Source organism: Haliotis rufescens, unplaced genomic scaffold (genome assembly GCF_023055435.1).
Source record: "Haliotis rufescens isolate VD_foot unplaced genomic scaffold, xgHalRufe1.0.p SCAF_33, whole genome shotgun sequence".
Classification (NCBI taxonomy): Eukaryota; Metazoa; Mollusca; class Gastropoda; order Lepetellida; family Haliotidae; genus Haliotis; species Haliotis rufescens.
Genome location: NW_025964035.1, coordinates 537,738 through 560,422, shown reverse-complemented (window position 1 = coordinate 560,422; position 22,685 = coordinate 537,738). Strand labels below are relative to the sequence as shown.

The window sequence follows — 22,685 nt, the reverse complement described above, 5'->3', positions numbered from 1 at the left end:
GGGTGGCTGTTGCATTGCGTCATGTGAATCGTTAAAGGTTGGGTCAAAATGGGTCCAGGGCCTCGTTCCTCAAAGCTATATTGGCGCTAAGGTAATCGTAAGTCCCATACTTTAATATAGGCTTTTTACTTTTACATTACTTTTTATGTAATGAAATGTTCATATGTTAATGTTATTTTTTTAATTAATTTATATCGCTGACACACGAACGATTTAATATTTGAAACAAGGTGAACTGGTCATTAAGGCTTTCGTGCTTTAAAATTCTTAGATCAGATCCCGACCTCGGGATTCTTCATCGTATACTACCCATGACACGGCTATAGGCGAAATTTTAAGATTTTCTCACTGAGCGTCACAACTATTGTTCAATTGTTTTCAATGTGCGAAGAGGCCCACAGCAACGTGACGTCATATGAACGCAAATAATTGAGATGACGTCATCCATTGTTCATGATGCCACGAACGATTACATGTGAGGTCGTTCCAACAACAGAGTAATGGAGCCGACGTCTCCATTTGAGATCAAGAAAACCACATTTTTCTTTATGTCCCAAGAAAATTGACTGGGTAACATAAAGAACCTATAGCAAATCTAGGAACTTGCAAAATTAATTCACTCGCGACAGATAATCCTGAATTCCCAGTTGCCGTAGATTACTATCTAAATCATCCATATATCAAGCTGTTGAATGCTTCTTGTTATATTTGAAGTATTCCATGTATACCCAAGCAGTGTACTAAACATTGCGGCTAAAACCAAGTGCCTTGTAGGTCCAGTAGGACTTGAAGATAGTAAGCTATATTTTCAGTCTTCTGTGTATGTGTAGTATTTCTCGGCCTCCAATATTCAAGGGTGATCACAAACTGCTTCTGTCCCTCATGTAGCATCTGTAGAAAATGTCATGTATACCCTGTTGATATACTTGGAAACTTGTGAATCAAAGGAAATAGATTTTGTAACTTTTAGAATATCTATGCACATATGTATTCATATTTTGAAATAAAAGGATAAAATCAGAATAAACTGTTTCATGTGGTGAATAGTGTGATTCGGAGCCTGGTTCCACGGAGCGATCTCAACACAAAGGAAACTCCCATACCTTAACATAGGCTTATGGCTCATTGCGCTAAGATGTGTGTACCAGGCCCTGGGTGCGGTTGTACAAAACATCCTTCCCACTATGACTGTTGTAAGTCTATGTTAAGGTATGGGAGTTGCGGTCATCGCTAAGTGCAACGGCAAGAGGTCTACGTAGGCTGTTTCAGTGGCACACAGCAATGAGGTGTGTTTCAGTCAGAAAATAGTATTTCAGGGTTTCAGCTCAGGGAGAGGAAAGCCCAGTCTCAGTGTTAAGCAACAGCAGTCATGGCTGATGTGGCTGACTGATTTACCTACCTGAGCCAGAAATAAGAGAGACAATGATACAGCCTCATTTATTTCGTATTTCACAACTTTGAAGGTACAATCTTAAAGAGCGTCATACGATGGTTGCACCCAAAAGACACAACATCAATGATACAAAAAGATGATTTTAATGACAACATGAAAATGGTAAAATAGGAAACATACATGCTTGCAATGTACAACATCCACATTTCGATCGAGGATATCCAGTGTGTGTGTGTGTTTTTTAAAATCAGTAAAAAATATATGCAAATTCACAATCTAAACATTCCATGTGAAAGTTTTGCCATACAATGTAGGAGTTCTATACAGATGTAATTGTGAAATGGCTGGTTATTCGATAACACATAAACGACATATTTTTTAAAGGTAATGCACATAAAAATGGTATCCAGTAGCCTGGTATATCTTGACCAGTGGTTTGTCTGTACACTGAAAATTGACCAGACTGTGAAGCCATTAGTCCTTATCCTAATTATCATCAATTTTCAATAATACATTGACATGACAGTCTTGTGTTTTGCGTGTACTTTACTCACTGCTGGTGGTGGGTTGATTGTCTGCCGTACACTGACACAGAACTGCAATGGCCATCAGATTAAGAAAAGAGTCGCATTTATGAGAGAGTGAGCATGGTTTTAAACCACGAGACACCAGAAATGGGCTTCACACATTGTACCCATGTGGGGAATCGAACCTCGGGTCTTCAGGTGTGATGAGCGAACGTTTAACCACTAAGCTACCCCCACCGCCCCAGGGGGCATTTATGGCATAGGACATGATGTGATGGGAATAATGTATGAGTTTGACCATGATACTAAATGCATACATTTCTATACAAACAGACCTCATTAGGCCACACAAAAAGCCCTTGTCTTGGGCAAAATAGCTTTGACTAGTAAACATCTATTTACCAGCCTTATTATACATATGACCCACACAAGCGTAGGCCTCTCAGTCCATCTGAAATCATTTAATTGTCTGGATAGAACAAACTAAACAGCCCTCTTCACATGAACAGATCATGTTGCGCAAAACAGAGGTATTTTTAATGATGGCAGGATTTCTATTAGTTGGAACAATTTTGTCTTTCTTTTCTCAATGTTGCAAATGGCTTCTAGTCAGTGCTTCTATCTTGTCTGAGCAGCTGGAATCTGGAAAACAAAACAAAAGAGGTTTTCATTCAGGATCAGATGAGAGAGATTGAATGTTGTTTTCAATCTAATTAAAATCAGGCCTTTTACTTCTATACCTCTATATGTGAAGATCTGACAACCCCTTCACAGAAGGTCACAGCAGTTGGACTTGGAACTCAGTAAAGCAGTGTCAAGGCTTCTAAATTCTCGGTACCATCATACCTGTTTTCTGTATCTTGAAAATGAACTTAAATAGTCATTTCAGAATGTAAATAATAAAGGATGTGTCATCATATTGTAGGATATTTTACACACCCTCTCATTTCTCAGCACCATAACACCTACATCAAGATAGAGTACCATTGAATGGATATTTGTTTTTTTGTGGGTTTTCCTTTGTTAAAAAAGAAATTGTGAATGGAGGCAGTAAAGACATGAAGCTGAATCACTTTAGAAAGCTGTCATCTGATTGGCTAAAAACCCATGCCTCCTTCAGTTTCATAAGAATATGGAAAAGTTGTCAAATTTTCAGGCAGGGGGACACATCGTACTAGAGTAAAAGATCTCAAAATACAATCTCATTAAAATCAGATCTTAGTTCTCGCTATGCTAAACAAAGATCTGAGGACATCCCATTAAGGGTCACGTCAGAACGACCTTTCATACAACCAATCAGAGCGTCGCTTACCAGATCATGAAAGTGACAGTCGGAATGTGTTTTCTAATCATGCAACCACGAATTATTTAACACGGGGTATTCCGAACGACAGTTACAGGTTTTATGATTATATCCATACAATCTTGGCCATCTATAAGCCATTCCAGAATGTTCTTCTTGTCAGTTTTAATTTTTTTAATCGAGAAAACGTCAAAATATGTTTGGAAGCATAGTCGCCAGTTTGAAACTAGTGTCGTAAAGCTCGAGAAAGCTGCCTTCTGATTGGCTAATGTCGATTTCTTGTCAGTCATTTCATTGGTCGGTCAAAATTTGCAAAAGGTCGTTCTAACATGATCCGTAATGGGATGTCCTCAGATCTTTGATAAGCGGTAGCGAAAACTAAGATCTGATTTTAATCAGATTGTCAAACTTATGACACTTACACAGTTTTAGGCCAACCAGGAATAATTATGCTGTAAAAGGGCAGCTTGTAATTATGTCAGCCTTGATTATGCAAACCAGTGGTTGATAGCAGGATCACCAATGACACTATCAACACTAGCAACCACATCATACAAAAACGTAACCTTAAAGGGCAAGTTCACACGGAAATGAACCAATTTTTCTTGTACTTTTTCCACATTAAAAGTGTTAACATAGAAGTGTCATAGACAAAAATATAAAAACATCATATTTAATTAACATATTTTTTGCATTAAAACGATTTATATTTTTCACATTTACCAAGTGTTCTATTTCCATAACAAAAACACCATGGCTTATGCCCCTTGCAATATGACGTCATTGGTGCCAATTGATAAACATTATGATGTCATCATGCTTTGTTAGAGCCGCTTCACGTGGTGTAGGTACAGTTTTGTGATTCTAGCGTCTCAGATGCCAGCCAGAATTGTGTTATGCTGAGTCACCACTGCGCCGGAGTGTGTCGTAGACCATGTTGTTTTACCGCAAACTGGTCCTTGATATCTTTTGCGTTGAGAATAGACAGGGACCCAGTTGAATTGGCACCAATTACGTCATAATCTAAGGGGGATAACTCAGGCCTATTTCGCTCGTAAAACGAAGGCCTCATAACGACATATCATTTTAACACTATTGTGAGCTTCCTACTTTCACTGTGAAAAAAATGAGCGTATATTTTCAAACACAGATACTAACTAATTCTAAAATTGCGTTTTGTTTTAGAAAAAGAAAGAAAGTGATTTTTGCGTGTACACTTCCCCTTTAACTCTGAATTTACATATTGGGGCCTTCGTCTTGAAGTGTGAACACATTAAAAACGATGCTACCTTCCCATAAAGATTGTGAGGTTTACAATCACTCCATAACTGACTCTAGTAGAGATCAGGGCTTACTCTCCAAACATTGTACCCATGTGGAGAATCAAACCCGGGCCTTCGTCTTGATCAGCAAATACATTACCCACAATGCTACTCACCACTACTGGCCCTCCTTTGTACATGTTGTATCAGGGTACAGTCAAACTCTTCACACATTGTACTCATGTGGGGAATTTAAAACCTGGGTTTTTGTCTTGGTGAGCGAACACATTACCCACAATGCAACTCACCACTACTGGCCCTCCTGAGTGTCCATGCCTTCATCGTCTCCTCCTTCTTCCTCTTCTTCCTCTCCCTCCTTCCTCTCGATCTTCTCGTAGGCCTTGTCTGATGGGGTGACCACCACGCCCTCCCACACGCTCATCTCTGTGGCAATACCTGACACACAAATGCAATGGAGTGAGCTGTATGCTGTATTCAACAGTATTTCTGTTGTATCAAAGTGCCAGATTATCGTGGGAGGAAGCACTAAGAAATGTGGGTCCTTGATGTTGTTTTGTTTGTTGTTTAACACCGCATTCAGCAATATTCTAGCTATATGACAGCAGTCTGGAAATAATCGAGTCTGGATCAGACAATCCAGTGATTGATATCATAAGCATCGATCCACGCAATTGAGATGACATGCTTTAACGAAGTCAGCAAGCCTGACCACCCGATCCCGTTAGTGGCCACTTATGACAAGCATAGTTGCCTCTAACGACAAGCATGGGCTGCTGAAGACCTATTCTACCCCGGATCTTCACAGGTCCACAGTGTGAGACTTACTTGAGTTGCCCTCCATGCCAAGGATCTGTTTGAAACCACCGTGACTGAGAACTCTGAGCAACGTCTGAGCCGTGAAACACACCTGGTCCTGCAAACAGAAGGCATGATTGATGGAATGATGGACTGGCGGACTGACTGAATGACTGGTGGAATAATTAATAGATTGATGGAATCACTGATGGACTGATTGACTTGTGGATGATTAACTGATTGATGGACTGATGGACTGATTGAACTAAGGACCGACTTACCAATGGACTGATAGATCGGTTGACTGATTGAACGAAGGGCCGATTGGACTGATGGACTGATTAATGATTGATTGATTGACTGATTAAATGATTGACCGAAGGACCTATGGACTGATTGAATGAAGGATGGATTGAATGAAGGAACGATGGTCTGATTGAATGGTGGACTGACTGGTTTAGGTGTTGTAAGGAACATCACACCATGGTAATAAAACCTCTCCCTAAGGAATCATTCTCATGTACATGCTAGCCTGTTGGCAAGTAGAAAGGACGGGGTATGATAAGTGGCCTTTTTGGCCCATTAGATCCGATTTTAGAAATGAGCAAAACATTTAGAAAGTTTACTTTCAAACTGTTTTTTAATTAAGCAGAAGGGTTCACACGAAAGAGTAACAGACTTTGTTTCAGATAAATGATAACACCAAACGTAGGTGTAAGGCTGAACAGTGGGAATGAGGCTTAGAGGTGACAGGAATCATAGTTCAAATATTTGAACATGAGCAAGTTATGGACTCAAAATGTTGAAAAGCAGCCAGAAACAGTTTGGTTGGTCAAGCTAGAAGTCGAGCCTGATGCCCATCCTTCCTTTCTGCCAATATATCCCCATCATAATACAACTTACTTCACAAAATTAATGGTCAGGTGAAATTGTTGATAGATGTATCTGAATTACTAGTCAGTCTTATTTATTTATGATGACGGCAGAAGTTCTATCTGGTCTATTGCATGACATAATGCATGTCTTTACACTACCTGTTGTTCAAGGGTCATGACTGTGTGGACGCGGACTGTCCCCTGCTCACATGGGTCTGTGATGCCGACCGACCCAGGTAGGAAGAAGCCGGCCGCTAGCAGCTGCAGACATCGCCTGAAAGTGAGTGAGTGAGTGAGTGAGTGAGTGAGTGAGACAGTGAGTGCTTTTGAACAGTATTCCATTTATATCACAGCATGTCAGCTTCAAAAGCCCCAGGGGATTCAGGCCTCAGATGTTTACCACTTCAGTGAAATTGATTAGCATGGGTATGGTGCTGAGAAACCTAGAAACATAATCGGGGCAAACTGGGATTGGAACCCAGGAGGACTTCATATCCACTGCCAGGTTAATAGTCCATATAAATATATTGCAAGCAATTCCATGGTTAGTCAAGCAATTTTCCTTAAACCCCAATAATTAGGCCCCGCCCACCAACGGACTATTGTTTCTTGATTGGCTGATAATAGAATAGGCAGGGCTTGTGTTGTATTCTTGCTCTGAATGGTGTCACATTTTTTGTGTGTTAATGATTAAAGCTATTATTGTGGCGTATTTATTTATATAAGGACTGACTTTCTATATTTTGCATCTTTGGAGTTGTAAAAACCGATCTGCACACTTTGCATAAATCTGCAACACGTGTTTACGCAGCGTGCACACCATTGTTTTTTATATGTTAACGCAAAATATTGAAGTCAATTCTCAACAGAACCAAATAATAGGCAAGATGAATTCATTGTTCATCACGTTTATGGGACGGCCATCATTTCTGAAACACAATCATATTTGCGACACAAAGGTCTTCCTGATTTTGATCAGGAATCATTTTAAGAAAAAACATTGCAGAAAACTTGGGCAAAACAATGGCAAAACATTCATCGTTGACAGATTCTAGACTGGGCTCCTGTCTACCTAAACACCAGTAAACAGGCAGCAGCTGATTTGTTGAGGGCTGTGATTGGACAACACTAACATAGCATTCATTAGTTCTCGGTATCATGTGAAAATAAATAGCGAACTACGTGCCGAGCGCCAGTCAAGGTAACATCAAGTACCATCTTTTAACGTCTTTTGGTATGATGAGGCCAGGGTTCAAACCCCGGACCTTCCGCTCTCCACTAGACCACAGAGGCGGTTGGATGTTGGGTAAAGCGCTAAGTTTGCGTCACATTCAAACAGGGGAACAAGTTCAGACAGATTTATGAGTTGTGTGTCAATTCTCTGATGACTATTTCTACTTACTTAAATGCAACGTTGATGGGTAGGGGCTGGCGGGAGGGGTTGTTCATCACGGCATAGTGACCCTGCAACAGTAACATCAGCATCACATACTCCCCTCATCAATTTTCTGTGTTCATTTTACTAATTTTGAAGCAATATTTGTAGTCTTGAATGGAAGTCACTTGTCTGCTCAAGAAAAGCTGATTGACTAATGTCAAGGTCTTGTTAAGCGATTTCATTGGTCGATCAAAGTTTGCAAAAGGTCATTCTGACATGACCTGTAATGGGATGTCCTCACATCTTTGTGTTGCCATAGAGAGCAGTAAGATCTGATTTTAATGACTGTGGGGCAAGCAAAAACGGATCATTAATTCAAAAGGTAGAGAGCATGTAACATATTACGGACATCTCTTTCTGGTAAGAAATATTAGTTCAGGGTGCATTAAAGAACTCATCAATAAGTGACCCTCAACAAATGGATTCTGGCACGTCTGAGGAACAATCGATGTGGCACACAAGATGAGTGTGCCAGGGTGCAGTGAGTCTCACCATCAGGTCAATTATCCACGGTGTGAGGGGCTGCAAGCCTTCAAACCTGTTCTTCAGATCTCGCAGGAGTCGAATCAGCACCTTGATGCTGGAGGGAGACAAACACTATTGTAAAACAAACTGTGGGCTGGAATTTGACTGGATGAAAAACATTGCTAACTGCCAACTCAAGATGCTTTGAATTATTTGGTCAATGCATGAAATAGGTTTACTAACGCCATGCAGAGTCTTTTTCAAACCTTAGTGATGTAAAGGGGAGACAATTTGAAAACATTTGAAGTTATCTCCCTTGAACATATTTTGAAGTCACATCATGTGACTGCTCAACCAAGAAGAGAATGTTTCACCAATCATCTCATCAATCTACCAACAACTGAAACCTTCAAAAGACTCAAGTCAACCGACAACATCCATCATTAGATGTCAGACCAAAATTCTTTGTCAAGCACTAAAGATAAGGAAAAAAAAGGCATGATTAAAATATGTTCCCAGCGCCCAAGGGAACACTTATGAATAATAACTTTAAACAACAAACAGTACCTTGTGACAATGGTTGTTACATGAAGCCAGTGATAAATGTACTTTCGCACAAGTAAACATGATAAACACATGGACAATGATAAACATGTGAACATGCCTAATGCACCATGATGCACAAAATAATGTTGGGCATTAGCAATCTCAATGAAGAGGAAGGGAACTTTCCTAAAATAGGAGGGAGTTGGGTTTAACGCTGCTTTTAACATTATTCCAGTTATATCACGGCGTGTCAACTTAATATGGGAGGGAAGCCCGAAGTGATGCAGGTCTAAGATGTTTACCACTTCCGTGAAACCCATGAGCACGGGTATGGTGCTGACAAACCTAGAAACATAATCGTGGCGAACCGGGATTCGAACCCACAATCATAGGTTTCTGGCGTGCCCGAGGGATGCAACTTGCACAGCGAATCGCGGCGCCTTAGACGACTAGGCCACCTGGACCCCCTTCTAAAATAGGACTGCTTATTATTATGAAAAGATACTCATGAAGCCAGCAGATGAAGCAAACGTTTTCTTCTAGCACACTTACATTCCAAAGGGTGTCAGACTCGCTGACTTGGTTGCTGCATGTCATCGATCCCAATTACGTGGATCGATGCTCAGGATGTTAATCACTGGATTGTCTGGTCCAGACTTGATTATTTACAAACCGCCGCCATATAGCTGGAATATTGCTGAGTGCGGCGTTAAACAACAAATCAACCAACCAACATTCCAAAGATCACACTGAAACATCTTTATGAATAATGCCCTGTGGGACACTTGAAAAAATAGGCATTTCTATCTTTGAAATATCTTTTCCAACTTGATTGTATTATGGTCTATCTGTCTGTCTGTCTGCTAGGACTTTATCTTGGATTTTTAACCAAGTGCCCCTGGCAGACAAATTGGGAAAAACATTTCTTTTGTTCAAAATGGGGATTTGTTAAAAGTTCATAACTTAATAAATTCAGAGGTATTTGGAGATTGCATTGAATGCAATAATATAAAACAAAGCATTAAAACCTGTTCTATTTATTGGCCGTGTAATATCTGTGAATACAGGCTACTTCTAAGCCAAGATATTAGTTGTTATATATATTAGTATATTGTAACATGATTTGGGAAATTTTCAGTTCCAAAAATGGGAAATTTTAATTACATTTGCAGCAGCCTTGGGGTTGAATATCGGCCTTTGAGCACATGTAGTTAAATCCCTGGTCTGTCTGATAATAAACCTTGTATCATACCTTGAGTGCACAGCGTTCTCTTCAAACCACCTTGCATGTCTGACAGCTGCTAGATGACCCTGCATCACCTTACCATCCACTGAAAGAACACACACAAACATAGCAACCACACAATCATGAAGGCTCACAGAATGTTTGCTTACTATTTAGCTTGGGAAGGTTCGTTTGTGTCGTTCATTATAATATATTACATTTGTTTTGGTTGGACAAATCCTGTATAAAGTGCAGGTCATTTATAATAATTACAGTAATATGACTGTATAGAGATAGAGAAGCTCTTGTTTTCTTCATAAGGTTTTTTTTTTAAGGGATGCTGCAGCGAGAGTCTGATAAAGAGAGAGGGAGATAAAGAGAGAGAGAGAAAGAGAGAGAAAGAAATGGATGGGTGAATGTTGAGGAAGAGAGAGGGGAGGAGATAGGGAAGAGAACGTGTGGGCGGAGAGTCTGATGCTGCAGCGAGAGTCTGATAAAGAGAGAGAGAGAGAGAGAGAGAGAGAGAGAGAGATATGGATTGGTGAATGTTGTTGAGGAAGAGAGATGCGAGGAGATAGGGAAGAGAACGCGTGGGCGGAGAGTCTGATGCTGCAGCGAGAGTCTGATAAAGAGAGAGAGAGAGAGAGAGAGAGAGAGAGAGAGAGAGAGAGAGAGAGATATGGATGGGTGAATGTTGAGGAAGAGAAAGGGGAGGAGATAGGGAAGAGAACGTGTGGGCGGAGAGTCTGATGCTGCAGCGAGAGTCTGATAAAGAGAGAGAGAGAGAGGAGAGAGAGAGAGAGAGAGAGAGAGAGAGAGAGAGAGAGATATATGGATGGGTGAATGTTGAGGAAGAGAAAGGGGAGGAGATAGGGAAGAGAACGTGTGGGCGGAGAGTCTGATGCTGCAGCGAGAGTCTGATAAAGAGAGAGAGAGAGAGGAGAGAGAGAGAGAGAGAGAGAGAGAGAGAGAGAGAGAGAGATATGGATGGGTGAATGTTGAGGAAGAGAAAGGGGAGGAGATAGGGAAGAGAACGTGTGGGCGGAGAGTCTGATGCTGCAGCGAGAGTCTGATAAAGAGAGAGAGAGAGAGGAGAGAGAGAGAGAGAGAGAGAGAGAGAGAGAGAGAGATATGGATGGGTGAATGTTGAGGAAGAGAAAGGGGAGGAGATAGGGAAGAGAACGTGTGGGCGGAGAGTCTGATGCTGCAGCGAGAGTCTGATAAAGAGAGAGAGAGAGAGGAGAGAGAGAGAGAGGAGAGAGAGAGATATATGGATGGGTGAATGTTGTTGAGGAAGAGAGATGCGAGGAGATAGGGAAGAGAACGCGTGGGCGGAGAGTCTGATGCTGCAGCGAGAGTCTGATAAAGAGAGAGAGAGAGAGAGAGAGATATATGGATGGGTGAATGTTGAGGAAGAGAAAGGGGAGGAGATAGGGAAGAGAACGTGTGGGCGGAGAGTCTGATGCTGCAGCGAGAGTCTGATAAAGAGAGAGAGAGAGAGGAGAGAGAGAGAGAGAGAGAGAGAGAGAGATATGGATGGGTGAATGTTGAGGAAGAGAAAGGGGAGGAGATAGGGAAGAGAACGTGTGGGCGGAGAGTCTGATGCTGCAGCGAGAGTCTGATAAAGAGAGAGAGAGAGAGGAGAGAGAGAGAGAGGAGAGAGAGAGATATATGGATGGGTGAATGTTGTTGAGGAAGAGAGAGGCGAGGAGATAGGGAGGAGAACGCGTGGGCAGACATGCTACATGCTGCAGTGGGTGTACGTACAATGTAGTTCTGGGTCCAGCTTCTTCAGGTTTGGTGGGATGGTGGTGATCAGACCCTTCACGCTGGCGTCAGCAGAACTGATCTCAAACCCCGAGTCATTTGTCAGCATACTCAGCACTGAAATATAGGACACTTAACCTCAACACACGACGACAGAATCCGGGATAATTGGGATCTTTCCTTTTGTCGATCATCCCAAACTGGCTGCAACAGGAGATGTTGCTCCAGTGAAATACATGGCTCACTTTAAGGACATAACCAGGTGGCACCCTGGTCCTATAAATGTATCAAAGTTGATACAAAGACGCATAATACACTGATGCATCGGTGCATCGCAATTTTTTACTTCTCGATACAAGTATTGATCACAGTCGCACACTAAGTAAAAAATAAACACTAATCAGTACTGCAAGTTAATAGTGAAAACATACATATTTTCATTTGTTGTGCCATACTTGACACTGCCAACTGTAAATCATCAGTGTGCTAGGTATTTGGCCATCCTCTCTATGAAAAAGATGGCTTACCTGCCACAGGTAAGAGCACATGCAAGTATCGTGATACATATCGGATCGTAAGGTATCGTGATACGTATCGGATCGCACAGTTGGTGTATCGCCCCAACCCTATCTGATACCACTGATGACTGTGTTATAAAATACATATAACACAGCTATTAGTGATGTAGAATGATAAATAAAGCATAGAGGTATTGCATGCATTCAAAGATTGCCGTTGTGTGGACAAGTAATGGTTCGTCAGACACAAACTTGCAAAGATATACATGCAATTGGTGCATATAGACATAAATATTAGCTTACATTTTTCAATAGGGTGCCCTGGTGCCTGTTTTCTATAGCTAAATTGAACCCTGAAATACCATTTGCAGACCATTGTGATATCATCGATTACCACTGGGCGTCATTGACGACCCTTGTGACTCTCACCTTCATTGGGTTCCTGCACCTTAAGTTCTTCCAATACTTTGTTGCCTAGCGACGCCACCGCTTCCTCTGAAGAAATACAACCAATATATCTATAATATGGATACTGGTGTACAGCCCAATCTCATGTTAAGTAGCAAACAAAGGAAGCGAGCAAATCCATCTACCAATCTGTTTTGCACTTAAAGGTAATTGAAGAATATGTGTGTATTGTAATCTGTTTGGTTGAATTTTGTTTTAAATGTGATTGAATCCCATAAATCTAAATATTTTTACCCAAATACATTCTTATTTCTAAATCCCAAATTTGAAACATCCCACAGCTTTGACATCGTGACACAGTAACAGTGAAGCCATGAGCAAAAGACAGATCAGGTGAAATTTCTCAACAGCTTCAACTCTTGAACAATTTACCATTTAAACAAAGGCATTTAAATTTAAGGCTTTTGTTCAAATTTGCATAATTTATGGTTGGTTGATTGGTTGTTTAACGCCGAACTCAGCAATATTCCAGCTATATGACGGCGGTCTGTAAATAATCGAGTCTGGACCAGACAATCCAGTGATTGATATCATGAGCATCAATCCACGCAATTGAGATTGATGACATTCATCAACCAAGTCAGCGAGCCTGACCACCAGATACCGTTAGTCGCCTTTTACGACAAGCATAGTCACCGTTTACGGCAAGCCTGGGTTGCTGAAGACCTATTCTATCCCGGAATCTTCACGGGTCACATAATTTATTAATTTATGAACAAATAATAGAATAATAATGTAGTGCAATAGATGTTACACAGCAACATATGATGGCTAATCTGCAAAAGATTCAGTTGAATCAAAGCTGTGTGTTTGGGTATTTTTAGGCGCCTTAATAATAACCATAGAGAGAGCACTTCAGAAAATTACTGGTAACTTTTGTACTTTACAATGTTGATAGCATTGTTGATTCTCCCTGGCATAGAAGACTGTTTGTTTGTTTTTTGTTTAACGCCGCACTCAGCAATATTCCAGCTTTATGACGGCGGTCTGTAAATAATCAAGTCTGGACCAGACAATCCAGTGATTGACATCATGAGCATCAATCCACGTAATTTGGACCAATGACATACGCTAACCAAGTCAGTGAGTCTGACCACCCCATCCTGTTAGTCGCCTCTTACGACAAGCGTTGTCGCCTTTTAAGGCAAGCATGGATTGCTGAAGACCTATTCTACTCCGGATCTTCACGGGTATCATAGAGAACTGAATAGCACCAACATATCAATGATACAGGTAAGATTCTCTGTCTTGTTTGTGGGTATGCCTACGTATATCTACCACTGATAGGCTACAGATGGTCTTTAAAAGATCTGAGTAGTTATACAAATCATACCATGGAAACATCCAAAAATGCCTGAAATTGGAAACAGGACATGCCTTGAACTAGTTGAAGGGGGACAACTCTTGTTGGGCAAGAAGGGGGGTAACTCTTGTTGTAACTCAATTTCAAAGAGAGGAGTAATGTTCACTTTTTACTTAGGGACAATATTTATGAGAAAGTCAATTGACATTATGACAATTATTTCATTAAGAGGCTTTTGCCCGATCCCAAACATTGTGTCCTTTTGGAGTGTGAGATGGCTGGGTTTTATTCCACTTTGAATTTGAAAAGTATTTCAGTTATATCCCAGTGTGTCAGCGTAAAGAGCGAGGAAAGACTACCACTAAAACAATGAACACACACATGGCGTGAAGCTGTGATTCAAACCCACAATCATCAGATCCTGGCACAAATAAGGAATGCAACAGAACACAATAAACTGCAATACCATGACATGTGGCAACCCTCATTCCCACATTACCCATAAGAAAAGTTAAAATAAGTCCAATGTGGACCCCAAAATACCACTATCATTAAACCGTACACCTATAATCTGTCATTCGGTGTTCGTTCAACGTGGCCCACATTCAGCAGTGTTCCAGCAATAGGTTTGTTTGTTTGTTTGTTGTTTAATGCTGCATTCAGCAATATTTCATTCAGCTATGTGATGCTGATCTATGCTGTCAGTGTACCAGGGCACTACTAAAAGTCACTTATCCTGCCCATCCATTTGGCCTCTTACAAACAAGGGGCACGGGTGGCCCAGTCATCTAAGGCGCCGCGATTCGCTGTGCAGAGTTGCGTCCCTTGGGCACGCCAGAAACCTATGATTATGGGTTTGAATCCCGGTTCGCCCCAATTATGTTTCTAGGTTTGTCAGCACCATACCCGTGCTTGTGGGTTTCACCGAAGTGGTAAACGTCTTAGACCTGCATCACTTCGGGCTTTCCTCCCACATTAAGCTGACACGCTGTGATGTAATTGGAATAATGTTAAAAGCGGCGTTAAACCAAACTTACTCACTCACTCTTACAAACAGCATAGTTCTAACCCAGAATCCCCACGAGGGGTCCAGCTATATGGCAAATAATTGAGGCTTGGCAAGACCAACCTCATGGCCATTATTATGAGCAATGAGACACGGCATTGGGGTACAGTTCCATGTCATCACATAAGTCAATGAGTGATCACCAAATCCATAAGTACCCTCTTACGCCAAGCACAGCTTGCTTGGCCCCGTTCCACAAAGTGATTGTAACTCACATACTCTTAACACAGAATTACAGCCTGCATAGCCCTATGATCGTTCGTTGAAAGTGGGGCCCTCGGGACCGATTCTAAACTGGTGAGTTAAGATGAAATGTGCATGAATGTGTGTGTGGCTGCTTGTACTTGTCTTGACTGATGCTAGCCCACTGAGAAACCACACAGCAGTTTAACATGAATACGTCACTCAGACACAGTATACTGACTCCGAGCCGACCAGTCCTTGTTTTAGCCCCTTAATGCTGTGCGCCAGACAGGGTAACAACAAGTACCATCTTTTAATGTTTTTTGGTACGACCCCAGACCTTCCGCTCTCTGGACGGACGCTCTACAACCAGACCATGGAGGCAGACTTCTAACCTGGAATCCCCTGTGGGGAAAACAATGACTATGTGTGGCAGGTGCGTTATATTATCTGACTTACTTGTAGGTAGAGTCTTCAGCATGACAACAATATCTGCAACATTGTGACCGCCCATCATGGTGCCTTTCTTGAAAGATCCAACTTGTCGCACCTCCTCCACTTGCTGCAACACGAACAAGATGGGATTGCTTGCATGTGAGTATGTTAGTGTGTGTAGTTTGTTTAACTCTGCACTCAGCCATATTCCAGCTATATGACACAGGCTATAAATAATTGAGTCTGGACCAGACAACCCAGTGATTGATATCAAGCTCATTGATCCAAGCAAAAGGGATACAATGACATGCATCTACTTACAGCGGCATCGAATGTGCCGGGTGCGATGACCAGGTTGTCCAGGATGCCCTGAATCTTGGTGACGAGGGCCAGGATGGAGGCTTGCTCCTGAGCTGTAGGGGTTAGGTCTGTGTTCCTCTTTAACAGGGACTGCAACACAAACAGCCATCAATAACTCTCCTGGACTCCATCTTCAAAACTCTTTTAATTTAGCAGTCATTTGTTCAGGAAATACTCAAACAAGCAGAAGAGTGATTAGTAAAAAAAAGCAGTAAAATGCTCGATCTGGATGACATGGGTATGACAAGGAAACATTTTATTGGTTTGTTGCTTAATGCCGTACTCAGCAATATTCCAGCTTTTTGACGGTGGTCTGTAAATATTCAAGTCTGGACCAGACAATAAGCGATCGACATCACGAGCCTCAATCTACGCAATTGATATATTTTGTAGATGTTGCTTCTTACAACAAGCTTGTTTGCTATTACTTGCTGAAGACCAAATTCTAACCTGGATCTTACAAAGAACAAAAGGGTTTAGGACGACACCAATAACACTTGCCAGGACTGCCATTTGCCCCAAGTCTAGTGTCTCTTGAGCCCCTTGGTTCTGAATACTGGCACTAACAATATACGAAAATGCCTGAACTCGGAATTACCTCAGTGAGAGCCTTCTCCTCTGGGGCTGTCTTGGCACGGGGAAATGTTGACTCGCACTGAAATTTACAAAAATATAATGACATCTACAGTTCCTTGATCGGAATAATTACACGTGACCTCAATCATACACATTATTGACCAGTTATTCTAAGACGTGACTCACATGATGTACTCAGTAAATAATGAAATGGCAATCAAACATATTGAGAACATGGGGAGAAACGCACATTAGAAGTAGGCGACCTCAGTCGCTGGTCTGCCTGCCATAGTCTCTAGTAAAATAGATCTCTATTTGGTTTAGTATGAGTTTGGTTTTGTTTGTTTTGTTTGTTGTTTAACGCCACACTCAGCAATATTCCAGCTATTTGACAGCGGTCTGTAAATAATCGAGTCTGGACCAGACAATCCAGTGATTGACATCATGAGCTTCCATCCACGCAATTGGGATACAATGACATGCATCAACCAAGTCAGGAAGTCTGACCATCCGATCCCGTTAGCCGCCTCTTACAAAAAGCATAGTCACTTTTTACGGCAAGCGAGGGTTGCTGAAGACCTATTCTACCCCGGATCTTCATGGGTCGGTTTAGTAAGATCACTACTCAGTAACCAGAGTCTGGTGAAATGATCTACACTTGGTCTGGTAAGATCAACTAATACTACACCAAATACCGAGAATGTACTAAGGCTGGGACAATACACCAACTATGTGATCGGATACACACCATGACATCCTGCTCATGATCCGATACATATCAACGTACTTGCATGTGCTCTTATCTGTAGTGAGTAAACCATATTAATAAACCAGTAAACGGCATTACAGGATGTTATTTCCTTATTTTATCATATTAATAATAGGTAATGAAAGAAAGTCTACTGTACATGCTGTAGTGCTCAGAGAGTGGATGCGGTCAAACTGTGAATAAACAATATATTAACCAAACAGAAATAGAAAACCCTTGATTGAGTGGGGGAGTATGGCTTTAAGCAATCTCATTAAAATCAGATCTCGCTGCCGGTAAACAAACATGTGAGGACATCCCATTACAGGTCACGTCAGAACGACCTTTCGCAAGCTATGACTGACCACTGAAATGACTAACAAGAAGTCGACATCAGCCAATTTAGAAAGCAGCTTTCTCGAGACTTTTCGGCACTCATTTTAACCTGGCGACTTCCATTTCAGATTACGCTTGAAAAATATGTTGACACAGTTCTTGATTAAAATATTGAAAACTGAACACACGAACATTCCGGAATGCCTAATATATGGTTGAGATTGTATGGCAGTGCTTCCCATGTACGTGCAAACGCCTCCTCCATTCAAATGTTTATCCCACGGAAGCAAGAGACAGACGATAATTTTGACAGAATCAGTTGTACGTTCGGAATACACCGTGTTAATGTTTTCAAGTTTGCATGATTAGAATACACATTCCGACTGTCACTTTCATGATCTGGTAAGCGATGCTTTGATTGGTTGGATGAAAGGTCATTCTGATGCCACTTTTAGCAATATTCCAGCAATATCACATCGAGGAACAACAGAAAAGGGCTTCACACATTTTAACCATGAGGGGAATTTAACCCAGGTCTTCAGCATGACGAGCAAACACTTTAACCACTAGGTTACACCACCGCCCGCCCTGGAGTTTACCAGTGTTTACCAATCAGAATCCTGTAAATACCAGAGAGCAGCTTAGCATAATGAGACAGCCACAAGCTAATTTGCATATCATGTGACCAGGTGAGGTGAGGTGAAATTGGGTTTAACGTCGCGTCCAAGATTATTGCACTTATATAGCGACGTGCATGCATGTGTGTGTGTGTGTGGCTGCTTGTACTAGTCCGGACTGATGCCGATTTATAGTGCTAGCCCACTGAGATACCATGCCGCAGTTTAACATGAATACCCCACTCAGACACAGTATACTGACTCCGAGCCGACCAGTCCTTGTTTTAGCCCCTTAATGCCGAGCGCCAGACAGGGTAACAACAAGTACCATCTTTTAACGTCTTTTGGTATGACGCGGACGGGGATTGAACCATGTACCTTCCGCTCTCCGGGCGGACGCTCTACCACTAGACCACGGAGGCTGTCTCATGCGACCAGACCCTGAACATGTTTGTAAACCCTTATCATCATGATCATGTACATCATTGCTTATTCCGATATCAGAACAGTTTGAAATACTGTTAAACATGTTAAAAGCAGCGTAAAATCCAACTCACTCATTCAAAATTAAGTATCAAATAATGTGATGAAAATGGCAGTTCTCACCTGTACCAAGTCAAATGGTATATGGGGGATAAATGCTCTGAATCTGAAATGGAGGAAATACTGATTAAACTCCTGTACCATCAGACAGTCACTCAGTTTCCTATGCAATTGCTGATCACAGTGAATCATACAAAAAAACAATGGCATACTGTATTCGACATAATAAGTGCCCCCGGAAATATTTGCTAATATATTGGCCAGTGAACAATCCCAATTAGGACCCTTTCTGATTGATCAATGTACACAAGACTTATTTATTCGTGTTTAATATGCACTCGTGTGTTATATGCACCCTTAATTATGGGCAATTAAATTCTCAAAAATATATCTGTTGTGTATAATAAGCACAGATTCTTCTTTTATATCATTTCAGGCTGTCAGCACAAACCACAAAATTTACAATCTTTCATCTCTGTTTTTTATCTCACCAAAATTATATTCCAATAAGAGACCCCTATTTCTAATTTTGAGAGCGACCTAGGCGCTTACTACGTCGAATACGGTATTTAGACTATTGTATGAGCAACAGGAATAATACGTTCTGAATGGACTTAAGGTTTACAGTCTCGAGCCTTGGTGAGGTCAGGGTTAATGTCACGAGATCTCAATCAAATTACAGAATAAAAACTTACAAAAGTTGCTAGAAAGTGATATTATACTTTTTTTTGCTATCATGAACATTGCAATTGAGTTATATTAATGATATAATTGTATCCTAACATGCTAACCATGCTAACTACGCCAACAACTGTGGAATTAACCTGAAACATGTTTTAATTGTCTGTAAAATATACAATCATGGTCACAGGATATCATTGATGAGAACACACCCATAAAGGTCTGGAATTCCACTAGCATTAAACAAATGCTGAAGATACTCTTAACATGCTTAACATTTGACAAATGGACTCAAGCTATTTCATGCAACAAAACATATATATTACATGTATTAAGTATCAATACATCTTGATATATGTACTGTATCATGGAATAAATATAGCTATAGGTTATGACACCCCTAAATCCTAGCATGTACATACGGAGGTCCAGGTTTGAATGGGGGATGCGATGGTCTCATCCCTCCCCTCATCGGAGGTCCCCCACGTCCTCGGAGATTCCTGGAACGGAGCATTGTCAGGGTTAGAACTAAACTTGATATCTCCCCTAACAAGGGTATTTGTTGTTTGTTCATCACATTCAGGACATAAAATACATAACACAAGTAAGTACATGTTAAAATATCTTTCTGATCAATACGAGTCTTTGAAAGGCATTTAGAAGTAATACTCACAGTGGAGGGAACTTATGGATGTCAACCTCATAAAAAAGAAGTTGACATCCATAAATACTCTTTCTTACTGGTACGGTTTCATTGACATACAGACACAAAAGATTTCCGCTTGCGAGATGTGTCTGCCATTGTAACTTTATCAATACTGAATATCCCCACTCTAGTTGCCAAATTTTGAAGACATCTCATGTATCCACTCCAAGGCCAAGAACTAATCACTGTTTTAATATTGTTGATTGTGGGTGTAAATTGAGTACAAAGTGTCAGTACTTAATCAAATTAATCACTTGCCTTCTATTGTTTATAGCCGATTTGATAGCCTATTAGCATGATTAGGCTGATTGGTGACGCATGAGCAGTTCAGACATTAACAGTTTGTTACAAACATAAACTTTGTTGTGGACAGAGTACACACCGGACCACAAAGTGAGTTCGCTATATCCATAACTTCGTTCTAAGCATGTTCGTTATATCCATCAATTTTATATGATAAAATAAACAGCAAATGGCCAGGACTAAACAGAAAATTTCACTATATCTGTGTTCGTTATAAACATTTCGCAGCCCCAAATGAATGGCCTGTTTTGTTTAACAATAACATACTATGTTCACCAGTACTTCCTTTCAAGGATCCAAGCATTAATGATACAGTTGGGGGTAACGTACCGAAACACACCTAACCCTAATGACCGATTAGGCTCGCGAGACTGGTGAAGCGTTTCTAAATAGGAGTAGTGGTTGGTTGGTTTGTTGTTTAACGCTGAACTCAGAAATATTCAAGCTATATGACGGCGGTCTGGAAATAATCGAGTCTGAACCAGACAATCCAGTGATTAATATCATGAGCCTCGATCCACATAATTGGGATCGTAAAATGCATCAACCAAGTCAGCGAGTCTGACCACCCGATCCTGTTAGTCGCCTTTTACGACAAGCATAGTCACCTTTTACGGCAAGCATGGGTTGCTGAAGGCCTATTCTACCCTGGAATCTTCACGGGTCAAATAGGAGCAGTGCACTTTATTGGATTTTCAGGTTTCAATTAGCACTGGGTGGTGGATCGAACTCATGTTTCCAGTTTGAAGCTAAGCTAATGGGTTAATCTAACTAACCAACATTTTACCATGGGATCACAACACTATCACAAATAATTAGTGCTCGTTTAACATCAGCACCCGATTGTTTACCTTTAGGCCACAGGCGCAGTAGCCATTTTCTCAATGAAACACGAAACTTGATAAAACTTGTTCGGACTTTCCTCAAATTACATTGGATTAACTTGTTAAAAGAGATGGCTGAGCTGAATATGTGACCCTAACTTGAGATGGTTAGCACACCCTCCCTCACAACTGACCCTTAGGATCATAACAGGCTGCCCAACACTAACCTAAAGACAGCGGTAGAAACTCACAGTTTCAGTCCACTAGTCCTTATAATGATAACAAATAGCAAAACCCCTAAAAATGGCAAATTTCTACTAGTCCTTATGATACCTTTACTATTGGGCAGTTTGGCAAGGACTATAGGCATGATAGGAATAGTGCCAATTTCTAACGCTGAAAGGGTTATTTGTTTGGCAAGTGGTGCCCAACCCTTGGGACTATGAAGAGGTGTCCGATCGTAAAGGGGTACCTAACCCTTATTATTGTAAAGGGGTGCTTGATAGGAAAGGGTGCAAGGGCAGTTTGTCATACAGACCCTGATACAAATATATCCAATGCAAGTCTATAATGTTTGGAAAGTCTAGATTACAGCAGTATCTTAAAATGAAGAGAGTCTCCTGGACCCTTCTTATAACATTTTAATTAAGATAATTTCACAACTGTTTTTGTCAGTAAGATATGTTAATCTAGGGCCAAGGGCTAAGGATAGAGTCTCAGGGGTAGCGGGGGATAGGGAATAACCTACCCTAACCCAAGCACAGCTAACCCAATTAGGATCGAAGAGGCACACGAGATCTGTGAAGAGAGAGCGGCAGCCTTAGGCAATAGAGCTATATAAGCTGCGCCCGGTAAACTGCATTGTTGCCAATTATGCTTCTTGAGGTCTAGTCTTTATTATACTAGCCTAGTCCTTGGGTAACATTCTCACAACACAATAACACGTTTAGCGTTTTGACAATTCCGACTGTATCTTGCAGATCGTATTGCACTTCTTTCTGTTCCGTACAATCTCTCCCTTGAAATACAACACCGAGTGCATGCAGCAGCTCTCAAACCCAATTAAAGCAATAATGTTGACATATTTACCTCATATTTGTGATATTTTGATTCACGTGTATGGCGTCCGGATATTGTGTACCGGGTGACGATTGCGCATGCGTAAAAATTACGCACTCGATGCTGTGGATAGCGGTGTCGGTTCAGTCAATGAAAATGTGGGCACACGATGTGCAGAGCTTTGTGGCTAGGTTTTAATCATTCGCTACTATTCGGGTCTTTCCGCTAGAAATGTTCGGTTACATTCGTCAATATCCGTTACTGATTCGGGTTTTGTCCAGTCATGTTCCCACATTTAGGAGATTGTGTTTGGAAATTTGATGTAGTCCTACTGTAGAGTAG

The 22,685-nt window shown here is 41.1% G+C and overlaps 1 protein-coding gene across 2 annotated transcripts; it reads right to left on the bottom strand.

The window, feature by feature from the left end:
- Window positions 1–1,520: 1,520 nt before the first annotated feature.
- LOC124151608 (interleukin enhancer-binding factor 2-like) lies at window positions 1,521–22,479 on the bottom strand. Of its 2 annotated transcripts, XM_046524140.2 has the most exons (15): window positions 22,374–22,479; window positions 19,874–19,951; window positions 18,834–18,876; window positions 16,549–16,605; window positions 15,912–16,040; window positions 15,615–15,717; window positions 12,565–12,630; window positions 11,618–11,734; window positions 9,878–9,956; window positions 8,107–8,194; window positions 7,579–7,640; window positions 6,336–6,450; window positions 5,332–5,419; window positions 4,794–4,941; window positions 1,521–2,562 (listed from the first exon to the last, which is right to left on the bottom strand). In XM_046524140.2, the coding sequence occupies exons 1-14, from the start codon at window positions 22,376–22,378 to the stop codon at window positions 4,796–4,798; spliced, it is 1,176 nt and encodes a 391-aa protein (XP_046380096.1). In that variant the 5' UTR covers window positions 22,379–22,479; the 3' UTR covers window positions 1,521–2,562; window positions 4,794–4,795. The 2 variants fall into 2 exon arrangements, with proteins under 2 accessions (XP_046380096.1, XP_046380095.1); XM_046524139.2 differs by lacking the exon at window positions 22,374–22,479 and having other exon boundaries at window positions 19,874–19,965.
- Window positions 22,480–22,685: the final 206 nt, after the last annotated feature.